Source organism: Mustela nivalis, assembly GCF_964662115.1.
Source record: "Mustela nivalis genome assembly, chromosome: 12".
In the NCBI taxonomy this organism is placed as follows: Eukaryota; Metazoa; Chordata; class Mammalia; order Carnivora; family Mustelidae; genus Mustela; species Mustela nivalis.
The window spans coordinates 5,940,335-5,958,344 of NC_139031.1; the positions used below are offsets into that span (position 1 = coordinate 5,940,335).

The 18,010-nt window shown below is 48.6% G+C and overlaps 1 protein-coding gene and 1 long non-coding RNA gene across 2 annotated transcripts in view; one reads left to right on the forward strand and one right to left on the reverse strand.

Annotated features, from left to right (window-relative positions):
* LOC309844576 (uncharacterized protein) overlaps positions 1–13,762 on the forward strand; it is a gene marked incomplete at both ends in the record, with an annotated part of 41,357 nt that extends 27,595 nt beyond the window's left edge. The window contains 5 exon segments of the mRNA XM_082691647.1: positions 6,571–6,796; positions 9,552–9,623; positions 12,006–12,134; positions 12,501–13,206; positions 13,209–13,762. Of these exon segments, the coding sequence (XP_082547773.1) occupies positions 6,571–6,796; positions 9,552–9,623; positions 12,006–12,134; positions 12,501–13,206; positions 13,209–13,762 (1,687 nt within the window).
* LOC309845503 lies at positions 7,895–12,012 on the reverse strand. The gene is made up of 3 exons (XR_014301310.1): positions 11,775–12,012; positions 9,998–10,139; positions 7,895–9,607 (listed from the first exon to the last, which is right to left on the reverse strand). It is a non-coding gene; the product is annotated as an uncharacterized lncRNA (long non-coding RNA).
* Positions 13,763–18,010: the final 4,248 nt, after the last annotated feature.

The following is an 18,010-nucleotide window of genomic DNA, read 5'->3' on the forward strand; positions in this document are numbered from 1 at the left end:
GTGGTTTAGTCTGAATGCCGCTTTTTTCTTTTTGTTGTCTGTTGTGATGTTTGTGTTTGAAGGAATTCTGAATTCCAGAATTCTGGAAATTCTTACCCATTTCAGTTCCAGAATTTTAACATATCAAAGACCTGTATTTGTCCTGAAAATCTCCCATATGAATTTTCTTTAAGGCGGAATTCATTTTACAAGAGAATTAAAACAATTACAAATGACAAAAACTCAGAATAGATAGGGTTAAATATCAAGTGATGACCCTATCAAAACATTAAAACTAGGAAATGTATAGAACCTCTAGAGTAGTTACAGCATTTACCCAAATGTAACCTAAGGTTTATCATTGGTTTTGTAGTACTTCCTGAGTAACTTAGCATTCAGGGAAAAGCTTTATGAGTCAAAGAGATCTCATTTACAATTCTGGGCGGGCAAAGAGAAAACCATTTATATTTTCTTAGAAACATCTCAATCTCTAATGAAGACTAAATATTAACCAATTGTGAACTCTTACAACAGAGTTCTTAGAAGGCAAATTTATGAATCAGTTAAGCACAAAATATGTCTACCAACAGATTTCAAAAGCACAAACCTAGTTCCAGCAACCAACACTCTAGCATTTTATCCCATTTGGTTTAAAGTTTGAGGTTACCAAAGACTTTGAAAGCTACTTTAATGATTATCCATTAAAACTTTGAGACAGACAATTAGCCATCAGTTTAGTCATCTCTTTGTTAACAGATGTTAACAAAGAACAGGAGCTTATTTGACCCTCAGTAAACTTTGATTGAAGTTTCACATTTACTGCTGTTAACTCAAAAGACATGTTCATCCTAATTAACCCAACAAACTTAACTTAGTTCAAATACTGATTTACGTTCCACCTGGGCCCACACCACTTCCAATGTTTACCTGAGACACGGGTGGGAAGATCTAGAGTGGGTGGTGTTATGTCCAGGGGTGCTCTTCTTGTTTCCTGACAGTGAAGAGAGAAGGAGCCATGGTGCAGGAAGCACCAAGGATGGTCTAGAGGCCAGTTATGCAGACCACACCCAAGTTGGTGCAGAAACAGAACGGGGAAACTGAAGAACAAAGTGCCACCAGAAGGCAGAGAAAGGGTTTCCAGGTTTAGAGCTCATCAGCTCCAATAGAGGAGCAGACGCCATGCTTTCCCGTCAGCAAGGGGGAGGGACTAGGCAGTCCACGTCTGGCTAGAGAAGGCAAGGAATTTTCCCGAAACAAAGGGAGTTTTGGTAGCTGCTTGGGAATATTTCTTAAAGTCTGTGTCTCAAGTTAGACTAACCACAGTTGGCTCCAGTTATAGCCATTAACACAAGAAATGAGTGAAGGAGAAACTCCACATCTATTAAAAGGAACAGAGAGATAAAAGTCAGAGTCCCCTTACTCTCTGCTTGCCCCATTCCTTCAAACACAAACATCACAACAGACAACAAAAAGACAAGACAAAGACAACCACAGACCCAGCAGCCCTTACCTAGGACCTGCCACCAGTGGGGATTTTCTCGATTCCCTACAAACACTTGCTGGTGGCGATTTTCTTGGTCCCCAGACCGCCTGGGGGACTTGAACCCCCGGTGACCACCTAGGGGGACTCAAACCCCGAACTGCCTAGGGGGACTCGAACCCCCTAACTGCCTAGGGGGACTCAAACTCCATGGCAGGTCCCCTGACCACCTAGGGGGACTTGAACCCCCTGGCGATCTACCAGAGGAGGGATGGGGCATCTCCGCATCCACTCCAGCCCTGGGTAGTGATACTGCGTCCAGTGTCTTCCTGGTGGGCTATACCCTAGAGCTCCACAACCAGACAGACAGACAGACAGACAGGCTCTTGAAGGATGTGGTCTTGAGATCTTACCTCCGGAGGCTTTTCCCACAAATTCTGATGCTGGCTCGGTTCTCGTTGTTTGATCCCGGATGAGCCCCCAGTGTTAGGTCCATGGTCAAAGGAGCAAGACTGATACAAAGTGAAGGTCAAGCAAAGCTTTATTTTGTGCCAAGCATTGAGAATCAAACCGACTGGTCGGGGCTGCCTTTTATAGAGAGGGCAACATCTCCCAGCCTTACAGACTAAGTTTTATTTATTTTTTAAAATATTTTATTTATTTATTTGACAGACAGAGATCACAAGTGGGCAGAGAGGCAGGCAGAGAGAGAGGAAGGGAAGCAGGCTCCCTGCAGAGCAGAAAACCCAATGCAGGGCTCGATCCCAGGACCCTGGAATCATGACCTGAGCTGAAGGCAGAGGCTTTAACCCACTGAGCCACCCAGGCACCCCACAGACTAAGTTTTAAAGGGCAAAGGCCGTGTGGTTGAGCCTGGCACACACAGCTGGCCAATGAGATTATAACATACAGAGAAATTTGCATAGTCATGTTAGGTCACACATGGGTGACCAAGTGAATTACAATTTACCCTATAGTACATATTTGAACTAGCTTATCATCTTGGTCAGAATTGACACCCAAAAGGCACTCACAAGGCAGGGCCTACACTCCTTGGTAGCTTGGGAGACAGTATGTGCACTCCACTGATTGGATGTCTCCACCTGGCCTCCCCTGCCCTTGTATTTGGGCTCTGTTACCTGGGACTGGTCGACCATATTTTATTAGTTTCCCGGACTTGCTTTTAAGTAAGTCCCCGGGGCGGGGGGTGGGGGGCAGGGTCAGTTTACATTTTACTGCATCAACAACAAAATGGCTATTCAACTGAGATGGAGCCTCTCTGGCTAAAGAGGCCCTTACAAAATATTTAATGAAAGAGCCACATCTACCTCCTAAGAAAAAGGAAATACAGGTCCATTAGATGGGAGACCCAAAGGAAGTACCCTGAAAGCAGTGTTGCCCATTTGTCTCTCAGAGCAGAAGACAGGTAGAGTGTCCCTGATATATACTACTCATTGTGGTTCATACAGTAGAAAAATGAGACATGTGGTATATTATCATCTCTTGAGGTTTAGGAGTTTGTATCTATCTATTCATCCATTTATAAACATTTCATAAATTGTTTGACTTCAGGGTAGATTTTATACCATAAGAAAACACAGAGAATCTAGAGATAAGTAAAACAAAGTCTCTTTTGAGACTGGCTTCACTCAGCATAAAGATTCTGAGAACCGTCTAAGTGGTGTGTGTCCGTAGCTTGTCCTCTTTTATTGCTGACTAGGATTCCATCTGATGGATCCACCACACTTTGTTACTCCGTCTGTTCTTAGCTTTACGTCCCTAATTGATGTCTCTCATCTCATTGCGTTGGCTAAAACCTCCACCATGATGTTGAATGGTAGTGGTTGGACACACTTGCTTGGCTCCCAATATGTCTTCAGTGATTCCCATTGAAGTAAGTGAGATACTCGACCATGGTAGTCTATGATTTGTGTGTGTGTGCATGTCATTTTCAGCAAGTATTCTCCAGCCACTTTTTTCTTGAGTGAATAGTTATCCTATTATTAATCATGAATAGCTAATAAATTTGGTCAAAAGCTTTCAAAAATAACCTATGGGAATAACAGTTTGATTCTTTTTCCTTCTATCTATTAATAAGGTGAATGGTAATAATAGATTTTCTAATAACAAGTTGATTTTTCATTTCTGTTCTGTTCTGTCCTCCTTGGTGAAGTGGCCCAGCGGCGTCACCAGCAACACCACGTGCGGTCTGGGCACCCAGAAGGCCACCGCCTTGCAGATGGCCTGCACCGCTGCCTCCAGCCTGGCCAGTGGGGACAGGACATTGGGTGTGTCAACCCCCTCGAGCTGCCACAGATGCTGTGCTAGAGGGTAAGGGTCCCCAGGCCTTGCTGAGCTTAGACTCGAACTCTCTCCTGCCCAGGATGCTGTTTCCGGTGGTGCTTTGCCCACTGCCTGTGTTCCCCACCTGGAGCAGCCTCAGCGACCGTGGGCTCCGTGGGTCCTCCCCCGGCCTAAGAGCACAGAGTCAGTGAGGCAAAGCAACCAGAGCTGGGGTCAGAGCTGAACGGGGTGTGGGTGGAGAGGGGAAGACATGGAGTTTGCACCAGAGACTGCGGGGCTCACGTTCTGTCTTGCTTTTTAAAAGCTTATTATTATTATTATAAAATACAATACACAATTTGCCATCGAACTCATTTTGAAGCGGGCCACTCAGTGGCGCTCAGGCCATGCACTGTGTTGTGCAGTCATCTGCACTGTGCATCTCAAGTGTGTTTTCATCGTCCCAAATTGTAATTGTATTTGCTTTTCTGTGTCTGGCTTACTTCACTCAGCAGAATGTTTCCCGGTTCGTCCGCGTTGCAGCCCGCATCAGAATTCCCTTCCTTTTGAAGGCTGAGGAGTACTCCCTTGCAGGTACAGAGTGCTGTTTGTTTCTTCACGTACATCTGTGAGCAGCTGGGTTGTTTCCGCCTTTCACTACGGTGAACGGCTGCTGTGAACTTTAGAGCTCACGTCTCTGAGTCCCTGCTCCTGGTTCAGTGGTATCTACCCAGAAGGGAGGTTGCTGGGTAGCGCCATTTGGAAACTCCTTCTCAGGGCCTCTCTTCTCACCCAGCTGGGAATGAGCCCAGCACGAATATGGGAGCCTGAGCTTTGCTGAACATCCCTGATGGAAGGTCCTCCTCAGTAAGAGAAGGAAGGAAAGAAGAACACGGCCTCTGCCTCTATGACTTCCCCCTGAGGCAACCGACTGCATCTCCTTCTTCAGCCTTTCCCACTAGGAATGCTGCGAATGCAGGGCCACCTCAGCCAGACCCCAGGCTCCAAGCTCAGGGCCATGCTGGGTCCATGCTCTTAGGCAACACCTTAAAGACTGGGTTGGACGTTCTCATCCAGCAGAATATCAGAAACATGAGCTCAGAGAAACGACTAGGAGATGCCAACTGAGTATCGAGAAACCCAGTGTCAGTAGGGCTGAGGGACGGGAAAGGGAGATTCCTTCTGGCCTTCCAGATCCCCGACCCAGAGCCCAGAAATGCCAAACAGCAGCAGGTTTCCGAGTCTGCTCCCCACCGAAGAGACTGGGGTGTCTCAGCGACAGAGCATCAAGTCTCCTGAAGGCATCGGCATCGTCTTCCTCTTGCTCTCCTGAGCGGCCACGGGCTTCTCTGCTGCCTTCCATGCCTCCAATGCTGACTGAATGGCTTTGCCTCCCTCCAGCTTCCCCCGGCTGGCTCGAGAGGAATGTGGGTGAGTGGCTGGGAGTGTCAAGGAGGGTGTCAAGGAAGCACTGAGGGTGGCGTTCCTCCCTGCCCTCCTGGCCAACGCGAAGCGGGACAGTGACAGCAGCTCCCGTCCTGGCCGGCCTGGAGCCGGAGCAGGCCGAGAACTTTAATGTATCACTTGGGCTCTGGGGAGGACTTTTCAAGTAACAGTTAACCTTGACCGCTGCAAGAAAACATACATCGGCGCGCCTGGATGGCTCAGTCATTAAGCATCTGCCTTTGGCTCAGGGCATGATCCCAGGGTCCTGGGATTGAACCCCGCATCGGGCTCCCTGCTAGGCAGGAAACCTGCTTCTCCCTTCCCCCTCCCCCTGCTTGTTCCCTCTCTTGCTGTGTCTCTCTCTGTCAGATGAATAAATAAAATCTTAGAAAAAAACAAAAAAGAAGAAAAGGAAAAGCAGGTGTCAACACCTATATTGGCAATTTTCTTATGTGGTTTAGTAAAACGGCACTCTCCTGGTAGCTTAGTCCTGGTGGTTCATGGAGTAAAAAAAAAAAAGCATTTGTGTTTAAATACACAGTGAATCACAAGTAATTTCTGCTGGCCAGGAAACGAATGGATTTCCAGAATTTCCAGATTCTATCTCCCCAGGTTGAGCTCTTGGAAGTCCAGCGCCTGACCTTGATGCAATAGCTCTTAGGGGACAGAGCCTTGTGGGAAAGCAAGCCCAGGTCGGAAGCAGCGGTCGGCCGAGAACATCCTGCTGGTTCCCGTGGTGCTCTGCAACCCATAGGACCCCGCGAGCTCTCACACGGGATCCAGCCAAGCACCTGCACAGGGTCTGTTGGCTTCAGAGCCTCAGGCCCGGGTGAGCCTTTGGTCACACTGACCGTCAGCATATCTTTCCCGAGGACAAAAGCCCAGAATGCACAGTTCCTTTTCCTTGGGCCTGGCACAGAGATTTAGTAAAGGGGGCAAGTGGCACTATGTCTCCCCTCCCTTTCACCTGCTCTGCCTGTCAGGGAGCTTTCCTTTGGCTGTGGTCAAGAAGGGCCTTCGATGGTGGCCCAGGGGCTCACATCTCTGACCGGGATGAGCCCCGCTGTGGGTCCCAGTGGACCACCTGCCCTCCGGATGTCCCATTGTCACATTGATTTCTGCTAGAAAGTAGTTTACCTCCTAAAATGGCTCGTCTAGGATCCTGACACAGTGCTCCTTTGGGATTGTCCTCAAAAACATGTCCGTCTTCTTCCTCTGCCTAGAGAAAATCATAATCTGTCTTATTAGTTTTTCAACAGTTTTAACACCTGAGTTTTGCCTTTCTCCTGCCAGAAATATTGGTTTGAGGGGAGCAGGCTGAATGAGGAGCGGGAGGTCTGAGGGAACCCCACGTCCTTCGCTCCCCTCCCCCCCGCCCCCAGAACTGTGGTCTCACCTGCCATTCTAAGAGATTTCCTGGAAATGGTGAGCGGCCCTGGCCTCTCGGGAGCAGGTGGCATTTGGACAGACAAGGACCTGGAGCAGTTCTTCGAGGACGGACAGGAGCAGAGAGCAGAGGCCGCTCTGACCCTGGGTCCTAAGAGCAATGGAGAGATCTGGAGGGCACGGGCAGGAAGTTGTGGCGAGGGGCTGGCATGGCTCGGCGTGGTGAGTCACAGGGATCTTGGACTACAAAGAGCAGTGCAGGCCTGACCTTGGGGAAGCTTCGGCAGTGAGGATTGCGGAAGGCAACGGGTGGGTGGCTGGTTTCTGCGGTGAGGATGACAGGGAGGGGCCTTCCGGGTGTGGGGCAGAGACCTGCTGGGAGCCAGGGGACACCTCAGCGCTCATGTCCAGCCACCATCAGTTCGGACAGCCACACTGCCTGGGCCTTGGTGTCCCCAGGAGTGTGAATGCTGGGCCTGAACTAAGTGTTCCTGTGGTCTCTTCCCCTGGGAGATTCCAACACACTTTATGACATTTTCTAGAGCAACTCCTAGTCCTCCTTGCCAAGTATGGCCATGTCCCTCCAACCAGGAACACAACACACACTCACACTCACAAACATACAAACACTCACTCACAAACATATACACACAAGTGCAACACACACCCACACTCACAAACACCACACACACCCACACTCACAATCATGTAAACACACCTTCACAAATATACACACCCCCCCACACTCAGAAACGCAACACATGCTGACACAAACACAACACACACCGATACTCACAAACACAATACACACCGACACTCACAAACACAACACACATTCAGAAACATACATGCAAAACACAGCACACACTCACACACTCACATAGACACAGAAACACAACACACACCCACACTCACAAACATACAAACACACTCACAAACATATACAGATACCACCTACACACCTACTCTCAAAGCATACCACACACACATTCACAAATATGTGAACACATATAAACATACACACAAACAAATGCTTACACATAAACTCACATAGACACAAACATAACACACACAGAAACATACAGCATAGCCACACACACACATAAACACACACATACACACAAACGCATCTCACATACTCCATCCAACAACTCCCAAACACAACACATACTCACACACGGAAACATACATACTCGACACATACACAGAAACAACACATACAAGCACAACACACACAACACACACGCACACAGACACACTCCCCCACACACTCAGACTCACTGTTGGGGTCCATTATCAAAGGAACAGACTGAGACAAGGTGAAAGTTATTCAAAGCTTTATTTTATGCCAAGCATGAGAAGTCAGACTGACCGGCCAGGGCCATCTCGGAAGAGAGCGACCCCTTCCCCATCTTACAGGCCACCTTTTATTGGGTAAAACTGCAACCCGTATCTCGGTATCTCAACCCACCGGGTTTGTGTGTCTCTTGCTGATTGGCTAGTTCCATGCGGTCTGGTGACTTGTTATTCAAGATTACCCCATATCAGGAACCGTTACAAACAGTACTTCCCGGGAAGGCTTAGTCAGCTAACAGACTCAGTGTGAGTAACAGGGTGGTCGTCCTTCCCAAGATGGAGTCATTTAGGTTTGGGCGAGACTTTCTCACTGTTACAAACAGTACTTCGTACTGGTCGGGTGTCCCCATCTGGCCTGACTCGTCCTTGTATTCCGGGCTCCGTTATCAGGAACTGGGCCACTACATTTGACTGGTTTCCCGGACTCGTTTCTAAGTAAGTTTCTCTGGGCGCAGGGGGGCAGGTCCGCTTCCGTTGGCTGCACAGACGACAAAACGGCTGTTTAACCGAGATGGGGTCGCTCTGGCTACAGAGACCCTTACCCTCACCACTCTGTCAGCTGTCGGGCAAGAGGAACAGCAGTGTTTTCTGTCTCCTGGGCTCGCGTGCTCTTGTGAATTCTTTGTTTTTCCCTTTGGGGCAGACCCATCCTGGACTTCTGGGGATCTTGAATGGAGGAGGTAGAGGAGGGTGTCCACGGCATCCGAACAGAGGAGGGACGTGGCTTCTGTTTTTCAGCAGAGCGGGACGAGAAAGCTCAGCGCCAGAATTGCCCTTGAGCGAGCGGCAGTGGCTGTGGGGAGGAGCAGGAGGTGCCCGGGACACCCCGGCCGGGCTCTCCTCAGTCAGAAGACCTGCCGCTCGCTTTTCCTCGGCAGCTGTGGTAGCTTGAACAGGAAAAACCAGAAACCAGTGTTATTATTATTTTCATCCTGAAGGGGGACAACGAGATCTCAGAGGCTTAGAAAGAAGCAGCAGATGCTGCAGGAAATTTTGTGCCAGGGGCGGGATTTTGTAGGGATCTCCGTTTTGAGCGAGTTCCCGCTTCCTACAGATATCCCAGATCTTTCAGCACCGTGGCAGATAGCTGTTGTCTCCGCCTCCCTCCTTAATTCCAGCTTCCTTTAAGGATTTTCTCTCAGGACAAGGACTGGAACAGAAGCACTGGTCCTTCCTGGGTCCTGCGCTGCCCCGTCCTCAGACTGGAGTTGCCCCAGCAGCTCCCCTGGGCCTCCAGGTCCTGGCGCCATGGGCCTTGGGACTTGTCAGCTGCACAAGAGTTGAGCCAATCCCTTAGAATAAATCATGTAGGGGCACCTGGGTGGCTCAGTGGGTTAAGCCTCTGCCTTCAGCTCAGGTCATGATCCCAGGGTCCTGGGATCGAGCCCCAAATCAGGCTCTCTGCTCAGCAGAGAGCCTGCTTCCCCCCCTCTCTCTCTGCTTGCCTCTCTGCCTACTTGGGATCTCTCTCTCTGTCAAATAAATAAATAAAATCTTTTTTAAAAAATCACGTAGCCAATTCTTTATAATAAAACTCTTTATGTATGTGTACACACACACACACGTCTAACAATCCCAAAATCTGAGTCTTATCTGAGTCTGGTTTGCTCTGTGTGTCCAGACTGTCCTTCTTGCTTCTCAGCACGCCTTGTACCGACGTGCCAAGCTGGACGCGACCTACGGGAATCCAGAAGTGAGGTCGTGAGGGCTGCAGCAGGAGCGTGTGTTCATCTGTGTGGGAGCTGGGCTGTGCTCATGTTTGCTGCAGCCGTAAGCGCAGGCGGTTTTCTCCAGGACTCCTGTCTCATTTCGCTGTTGTTTGTGGGTTTCCCTAAGAAGCCCTTCTTAAATAGAGTTTGTGCCTTGCTGGTCTTTTGGCTTTAAATCACTGTTTTTACACCAAAGTCCTGTCGGTGTGGCAGCAGGAATGGGTGAGGGAAACAAGATCTTGAAATTAAATCACCCTCTCTTAGTGGGTCTGTGACGTGCTGTGATCATCCAATTTACTGAGCTTTCCCTCCCCCCATCCCCACTTGGGATGAAATGGATGATCTGGTCAATTCCCACCTATTTCTCCCCATTTGATTCCAGCCTCTGCTTGGGTCTTGGTGGACTTCCTTTATTTATTTACTTGAATGCCTCATCCCATCTTTGTTCTCAGAAGCTGCTGTGACGAGCTAGAACCAAGATGCTTCTCTGGGAAGGTGCTCTATTAATAAAAAGATTTGACTACACATTTTGGAGGTTTAATGGAGATTTGGAGGTTTAAAATGTTCATCATTAACACCATTATCAATGTTTAAAGGAAATATACACTAAACCCATAAAAGACAAATAAATTGCATGTACAAAAACATAAGGTGGATGTAAAATTATTGTTATTTGTAAATGCTATGATTTTATATCTGGAAAAATCAAAAGACTAAACCAAGGGGCACCTGATGGCTTGGTCAGTTAAGCATCCAACTCTTGATTTCAGGTCAAGTCATGATCTCAGGGTCCTGGGATTGAGCCCCACATCGGGCTCTGTGCTCCTGCTGGAGTCGGCTTGAGATTTTCTTTCTCCCTCTCCCTCTGCCACTCTCTCTCTCTCTCTCTCTCTCTCTCTCACACACACACACACATTCTCTTTAAAATAAATAAATAAATCTTAAAAGAAGGAAAAAAAACAATAAGCTCCTATAAGTGATCAGACAACCTGATAAATTAATGAATGCTATTTAAATAAAAACCGTAAGAACTGACTAACTTACAAAACTAACATACAAACAATAACTAATTAGACATAACTTGTGATTTAAAGGATCACAATCCCTCCCAGCAACAACAAAAAATAAAATGCCTAAGAATCGACTTGAAAATTTTGCAAACATTCTGTATAAAGGAAACTTCTGGGGCTATGGAGCAAATAGAACTCTCACGTGACGTCTGGTGAAAATGTAAATTGGTAGAACCCCTTTGGGAAAGTCTATCGTACCCAGGAAACCCAAATATTACACATAGTCAGTACTGAGCTATCCTCCTCAGAGGGACACACGCAGCAGACATATGTGCTTCCTTTCCATGCAAGGAAATGTCTGTGATATTTATAGTGGTGGTATTCAGAATAGCACAAAAACTGGAAACAACGTTAGTGCCCACCAAGGGGCAAGTGTTCTCCCAAAGAAAGAAAGAAGGAAAATGGTAACTGTGTGAGGAGGTGGATATGTTAATTAGTTTGATTGTGGTGACTATTTCTCAGTGTATGCCTATATCAAATCATCAAGTTGTGTACCTTGAACAGATACATTTTTACTTGCCAATTTTAAAAATCTGTCAATATATGATTTTAATTTTTCAAAGTTATACCTCAATATAATTGGATATATTGCTGGAAATATAGCTGGAAAATAGAGTAAATATATTTACTTTATATATATATATATGTATATATAAAGACTATATATTTAACGTAATTCCTATAAAATATAAATATATTTACTATATATATATATATATAGACTATACATTTAACATAATTCCTATCAAAATACCACCAACTTTTCCAGAGTTGGAACGAATAATCCTAAAATTTTTATAGAACCAGAGAAGACCCCAAATAGCAAAAAAGAATTTTGAAAAAGAAAACCAAAGCTTGTGGCATCACCACTTCAACCTCCTTTACAAAGCTGTCATCATCCAGACGGGATGACACTGGCACAAAAACAGACACGCAGATCGGTGGAACAGAGTAGAGAGCCCAGAAACGAACTCACAGCTGTATGATCAATTAACCTTCGACAAAGCAGGAAAGAATATCCAATGGAAAAAAGACAGTCTCTTCAAGAACAGGGTTCTCCCCTACCTGCTGATGTTCAGGGTAAGGCAGGGCCATGACCTTTTCACTGCCGTGTCACCAGCTCCTTGGGCCTTGCCTGACCCACCATAGGTAGTCACACCTGTCTGATAAATGAAAGAAGGAAGGATCGGGTTGTGTTTGGGACTCTTTCAGGCAAGAATGGGAGGACGGAAGGTGGCAAGAGATGACGAAAATGCCTGTGGTCAGAATGTGCTCGTGGTGTGTACCTGGCCCCAGGTGTCAGCTCTGGGGAACAAGGGGAAGGACCAACCCAAGACTGAACAGACGAACCCCAGCGGCGTCTCCATGCTGGGGGGAGACAGCAAGAGGCCTGATTTGCCTCTGCGCCTGCCCTATGGAGAGATAGTCAGTGCTTTGACCAGTCTGTGCCTCCACACCCCAAGGGTAAACTGAGGATAAGAAATCTACTCTGACCCCCACAGACTAGGAGGTAGAAGGAATGAGATCATAAACTAGAGGGAACACGATTTACCAAGTAGAATGTGCTAGAGAACAAGGATTGGGGCTTAGCAGGTATCTTCCAGCAGCAGGTGTAAGAGAGGGAGGAGGGGCAGGCCAAAGGCAGGAGGAAGGGTTATCCCGGGGGAATCAGCTGTCACCTCTCCCCTCCCTGCAGAGGAGGCTTGACACTCCGATGAAGCAGCTTCCCCGAGAGTCACTCAGCGGGCAAAGCTGGAGCTGTGATTCGAGCCCAGGGTGGCCGGGCCTCAGGAAACCTTCACTCGAAGGCCTCGCGTTCCCTCCCGCCTCTCCCCGCTGGGGCTGCATCCGGAGAAGCATCCCAGGGGCCAGGGCAGGTGCAGGGCATGGATGCCAGAGACTGTGTCAGCAGAAGCCAAGGCCTGCCAGCGTCTTCGGGTGCCCTCCAGAGAGAGGCGCAAAGCTGCTGGAGCCGGTACCGGTGCATGTGCTGCAGCCGAAGACAAGAGAGAAGACGGGGCGACACAGACGCCCCGGAGTGGGACACGCTCAGACCCGAGCCCCGAGGAAAGGCTCGGCTGGAGAAGCAGAAGCCCAAGGCCTGGCGCTCTCCTGTGCTCCACCGGCACCCCTGAGGCCCGGGGGAGCGGGAGGCGGGCTCCCCCCTTCGCTCCGAGGGCGGCAGCCCACGCCTACTCTGTCCTCACGGGTCCCCAGGACTGGGACGACGCGCCGCCCGCGCACGAGCCCCGCCTCGGGCTCATCCTGGCCGGCAAGACCGGTGCGGGCAGGAGCGCCACCGGCAGCAGCATCCTGGGCCACACGCTCCTCCCGTCCAGGCTCGCGGCCACCGCGGTGACCCGGGCCTGCGCCCTGGGGAGCCGCCGCTGGGGCCGCTGGCGCCCGGAGGTCACCGACACCTCGGACCTGTTCGGCGTCGAAGGCGGTCGCGCCGACCCCGACTGCACCGAGCGCGGCCGCTGCCACCTGCTGTCTGCGTCGGGCCGCACGCGCTGGTGCTGGTGCCGCCGCCGGGCCGCTTCCCCGCCCGGGACGAGCCTGCGGAGCGCGGCGTCCGCCAGCTGTTCGGGGTCCGCGTCCTGGCGCCGGCGGTCGTCGTCGTCACCTGCCGCGAGGACCTGGAGGGGGCGTCGCTGCACAACTATGTGCGCGACACCGACAACCGCGCGCCGCGGGCCCTGGTGGCCGAGTGCGGCGGCCGCGTGTGCGCGCTCAACAACCGGACCGCGGCCGCGGAGCGCCGGGCGCGGGTGGACGAGCTGCTGGCGCGGGTGGAGCGGCTGGCGCGGGAGCCCCCGGGCGCGCGCTTCACCAACGCCGTGTACCGCCTGGCGGGGACCCTCGCCACGCGTCCCCCCGACGACAGGCTGCAGCAGGGGGCCAAGGGGGAGCGGGGAGCGGGGGCGGCGCAGGCGGCTGGGGGCGCTCCTGCTGCTGGGGGCTGCGCGGCTGCTGGGCTGCTGCTCCAGCGCCTGGGACCAAAGGCCTTGCGGGAGGCCAGTCCCCACTTGACATGGGTCAAGGTCCCATGAACTGATGAGCACTTCACCGCTGGGGATGTGTACCTTCAGGGTCCACAGGCTCTTCTGTCCTCCTTCCTTAGCCGCAATTACCAAAGCAGAATCCTGCCAGGGCCAGTCTCCCGCAAACCGTCCCTGGGGCGGGGCCCTCCCCGCGCTCTGCTTTCACTGAAGCGGGACATCAGCGCTGTCTTCCTCGGTTTTCCCTGACCTCAGGCTGCCCTTCCCCGGCATGGCATTGTCTTCGCTCCTGTCTTTGCCCTCATGTGTCCTGGACTCCCCCAGGGCCCAGGGGGAGCAGCCGACACAGCAGAGCCTCAGTCCATCCTCCTTTACTTGAGTTGAATCTGAGTTGAATAAATAAATATACGAAACCATCACATTGTGTTAGAGGAAATGGGTATTTCCTTTACATGGTGGATGTTTGTTCTGCCCTACATTCCTGTTGAACAGACACTAAGTCCTGGCCTTTCTAACGGAGTCTGCAGAAGCCCTCCGCCCCAGTGCAAGCACACCCACGCCCACTCAGGCAGGTGGTCGGAAGAACAGAAACGTTGGTGTAAAACTGTCCATCCACCAGCAAGGCGACGTCTCCCCGGGTGTGGCCATTCCCACTCCTCCGCAGCTTGAAGGCAGACCTAAAAGACAACTAACTCGGTTTTTAAATGGGTAAAGAAGTTGATTAGACATTTCTCCAAAGAAGATACACAAATAGTAACACAAAAAGATGCTCAAGGTCATGAGGCAGCGGGAAATGCAAATCAACACCAAAATAAGATGCCACTTCATATTCACAGGATGGTTATAATTTAAAAAAAAGAAATCAAAAAGGAAAACTAACACATACCAGTGAGGGTGTGGAGAGACTGGCCCCTGATACATTGCCGGTAAGGCTGCCACATGGACTGACTGTATGAAACAGAGTCCAGCAGGTCCTCAAAACGTTAAACACAGAGGTACCACGTGACTCAGGAGCCCCAGTTCTAGGTATGCACCCAAGAGCACTGAAAACACAACAACGTGTACGTGAATGTTCGTAGCAGCATGATTCAAAATCACCAAGAAAGTGGAAGCAACCCAAACGTGCATCAGCGGATGGACGGATACACAAACTAGGGCACATCTGGAGGAGGGAATATTATTTAGCCATAAAAAGAAAGGGAGTACATGGGGCACCTGGATGGCTCAGTGGATTAAAGCCTCTGCCTTTGGCTCAGGTCATGATCACAGCATCCTGGGATCGAGCCCCGCATCGAGCTCTCTGCTCAGCGGGGAGCCTGCTTCTCTTCCTCTCTCTCTTACTGCTTCTCTGCCAACTTGTGATCTCTGTCTGTCAAATAAATGAATAAAATCTTTTTTAAAAGAAAGAAAGGGAGTACAGATTCAGGCCACAGCATGAATGAGCTTTGAAAGCTTTATGCTAAGTGACAGAAGCCAGACACACAAAAAAATCACATAAAGGTATGATTCCGTTTGTACGGAATGTCCAACCACTGGGGTGGGCTCATGATCGTCTGTGAGAGGGTTTGATTTGGTTCCTTGTACTCCGTCAACATTATATTCAAGTTCACTTTTTGAAATGAGTTGTTGTTGTTGTCATTTTAAGCAGGTTCCACGCCCAGCCAGGAGCCCAACACGGGGCTTGAGCTCAGGACCCAGAGATCAAGACCTGAGCTGAAATCGAGGGTTGGGCACTCAAAGAACTGAGCCACCCAGGAGCCCCTCACCTTCACTTTTTAAGCTTTTCTCCCCTCTCGTGGGTTGAATCGTGTTCCCACCAGAAAGATATGTTCAAGTCCGAATCCCCAGTACTTATGAATGTGACCTTATTTAGAACTAAATAAGAGGAGGGAAGTGTGGCCAAAGACACGCACAAGAGGGAGACAGTCCCCTAAAGATGGAGGCAGACGTGGGACCATGCAGCCAAGGAGCCCGTGGGGCCACTGGACCTGGGGGAGGCAAGGAAGGAACCTCCTTTCAGTCTTCACGGGGAGTGTGGTCCTGCCAACACTCTCAGTTTGGATTTCTGGCCCCCAGAATTGTGAGAAAATAAATTTCTGTATAAGCCACCCAGTTCGTGGTACTTTGTTAAAGCAGCCCTAGGAAATACACAATTGATGCTTTGAACAACTCAACAGGGACACTGACCTCCTCCTCTTCTGCCACAACTGAGTATCTGAGCATAACTTTTTTTCCAGATACAATTTTAAAAATTTTATTATTTATATCCAATATCTGAAATAACTTTTGACTCCCCCTAAACTTTACTAATAACGTACATGGTTGATTAACACATATTTTGTATGTTATGTGTATTATATGTTGTAGTCTTCCAATAAACTAGAAAGATGGCAATGTTAAGAAAATCATAAGGAGGTAAAATACATTTAGAGTACTATACAGTATGTGTGATTTTTTTTCAAGTTTTTATTCACAGGTAATTTTTAGGGTGTAGGTAATCTCTATACCCTACATGGGACTCAAACCCACAACCCTGATAGCAGGAGCCACATGCTCCAATGACTGAGCCAGGAGATGCCCCACAGAGTGCTGTACAGTATGTATTTTTTAAAAATTTTTCGCATCAAAGTGGACCCACGCAGTTCACACTGACGTTGTTCAAGAGCCTACTGAACATCCTTCACGTTGTGATTCTCTCTCGTTAAGCCTGGTCCACACGCAAGAATTACGTGTTTGTGCCTTTCCAGGAGAGGAAATGGTGGGTCGCACATAGATGTGAGTAGGCAGGGCAGTAAGGGAGTGTGGGCTGCCCCCAATTCACCCTTCTCTAAGGATGGCCCAGTAGTGGCAGTAATGACCTAGGAAGGACATCAGTCCCAAAGGGGAAGCTGTGGATAAAACCAAAGCAAGCTGAGGCCCACAGTGAAGCTGGGTGACATTCAGGCACCAGGTGATCCTACATAAGGACAGACTAGAAGCCCCTGGAAAGATATCTGCCCTGACCCTAAAAACATAGTGGGATGGGGGCTGGGTGCCTGGCCCCTACCATTCTGTAGACAGGGGCTATAGAAGTGGCACTGGAGAGGTACAGGGTCGTCTCCAGACTTCTCATCTGGAACCATGGATGTCAGAAGGAAGGGACAAATCATTTTTCAAGTGTTGACAGAAAAGGACTGTCAACCCAGAATTCTGTTGCCAGAGAATATGTTCTTCAAGAATAAAAGGGGAATCATGGCATTCTCAGGTGACGGAAAACTAATTAAGGGCATTTGTCACCAGGAGACCTTCTCTAAAGGACTGAGGAGGATTTGAAACAGAAAGGAAACAATAAAAGAAGGAACCTTGGAACGCCTGGAAGAAAAAGTACCAAAAATGAGTTCTAATTATGTTTGATGATGGAAGAATATATCACAACATCGTCTGATGTGGCTCTAAATTTATGTAGAAGAAATAAATTTAGGACAATTATATTGTAGACAGGGGAGGTTCAGTGTTGTAAAGGGAGGTTAAGTTCATACACTTCACTCTGGCTGGTAAAATATCACCAACGGACGGTGGCAAGTTTATATATAAGTAAGTTTATATATATATATATATATATATATAATATTATATATTTATGAATATAACCTAGAACAACCTCTAAACAATTGATTAGCTTTTCAGAAAGGGACACTTTAAAATAGCGTTTCTTTTTGAAAAACTATTTCAGTGGTTGTTCTAAGTATTATAGTGCAAAAATAGACACATAGATCAACAGAACAGAATAGAAAACCCAGAAATGACCCCACAACTGTATGGTCAATTTATCTTTGACAAAACAGGGAAGAATATTCAATGGAGAAAAGACAGTGTCTTCGACAAATGGTGTCGGGGAAGCTGGACAGCTACGTGCAGAATGAGAGCGGACCACCGTCTTACCCTGTACACAAAACTAAATTCAAAGTGGATTAAAGACCTGAATGTGAGACAGGAAACCATCAAAATCCTAGAGGACCACACTGGCAGCAACCGTTTTGACATTGACTGTAACCATGTCTGACTAGATCTGTCTCCTGAGGCAAAGGAAACAAAAGCAAAAAAATAAACTACTGGGGGCTTCATCAAAATAAAAAGCTTCTGCTCAACAAAGGAAACAATCAATAAAAGTAAAAGGTAACTGACAGAATGGGAGAAGATATTTGCAAGTGACATCTCTGATAAAAGGGTAGCATCCAAAATATAAAGAACTTCTAAAACTCAACACCCCAAACTGAATAATCCTGTTAAAAAAAAATAGGCAAAAGACATGAATAGACG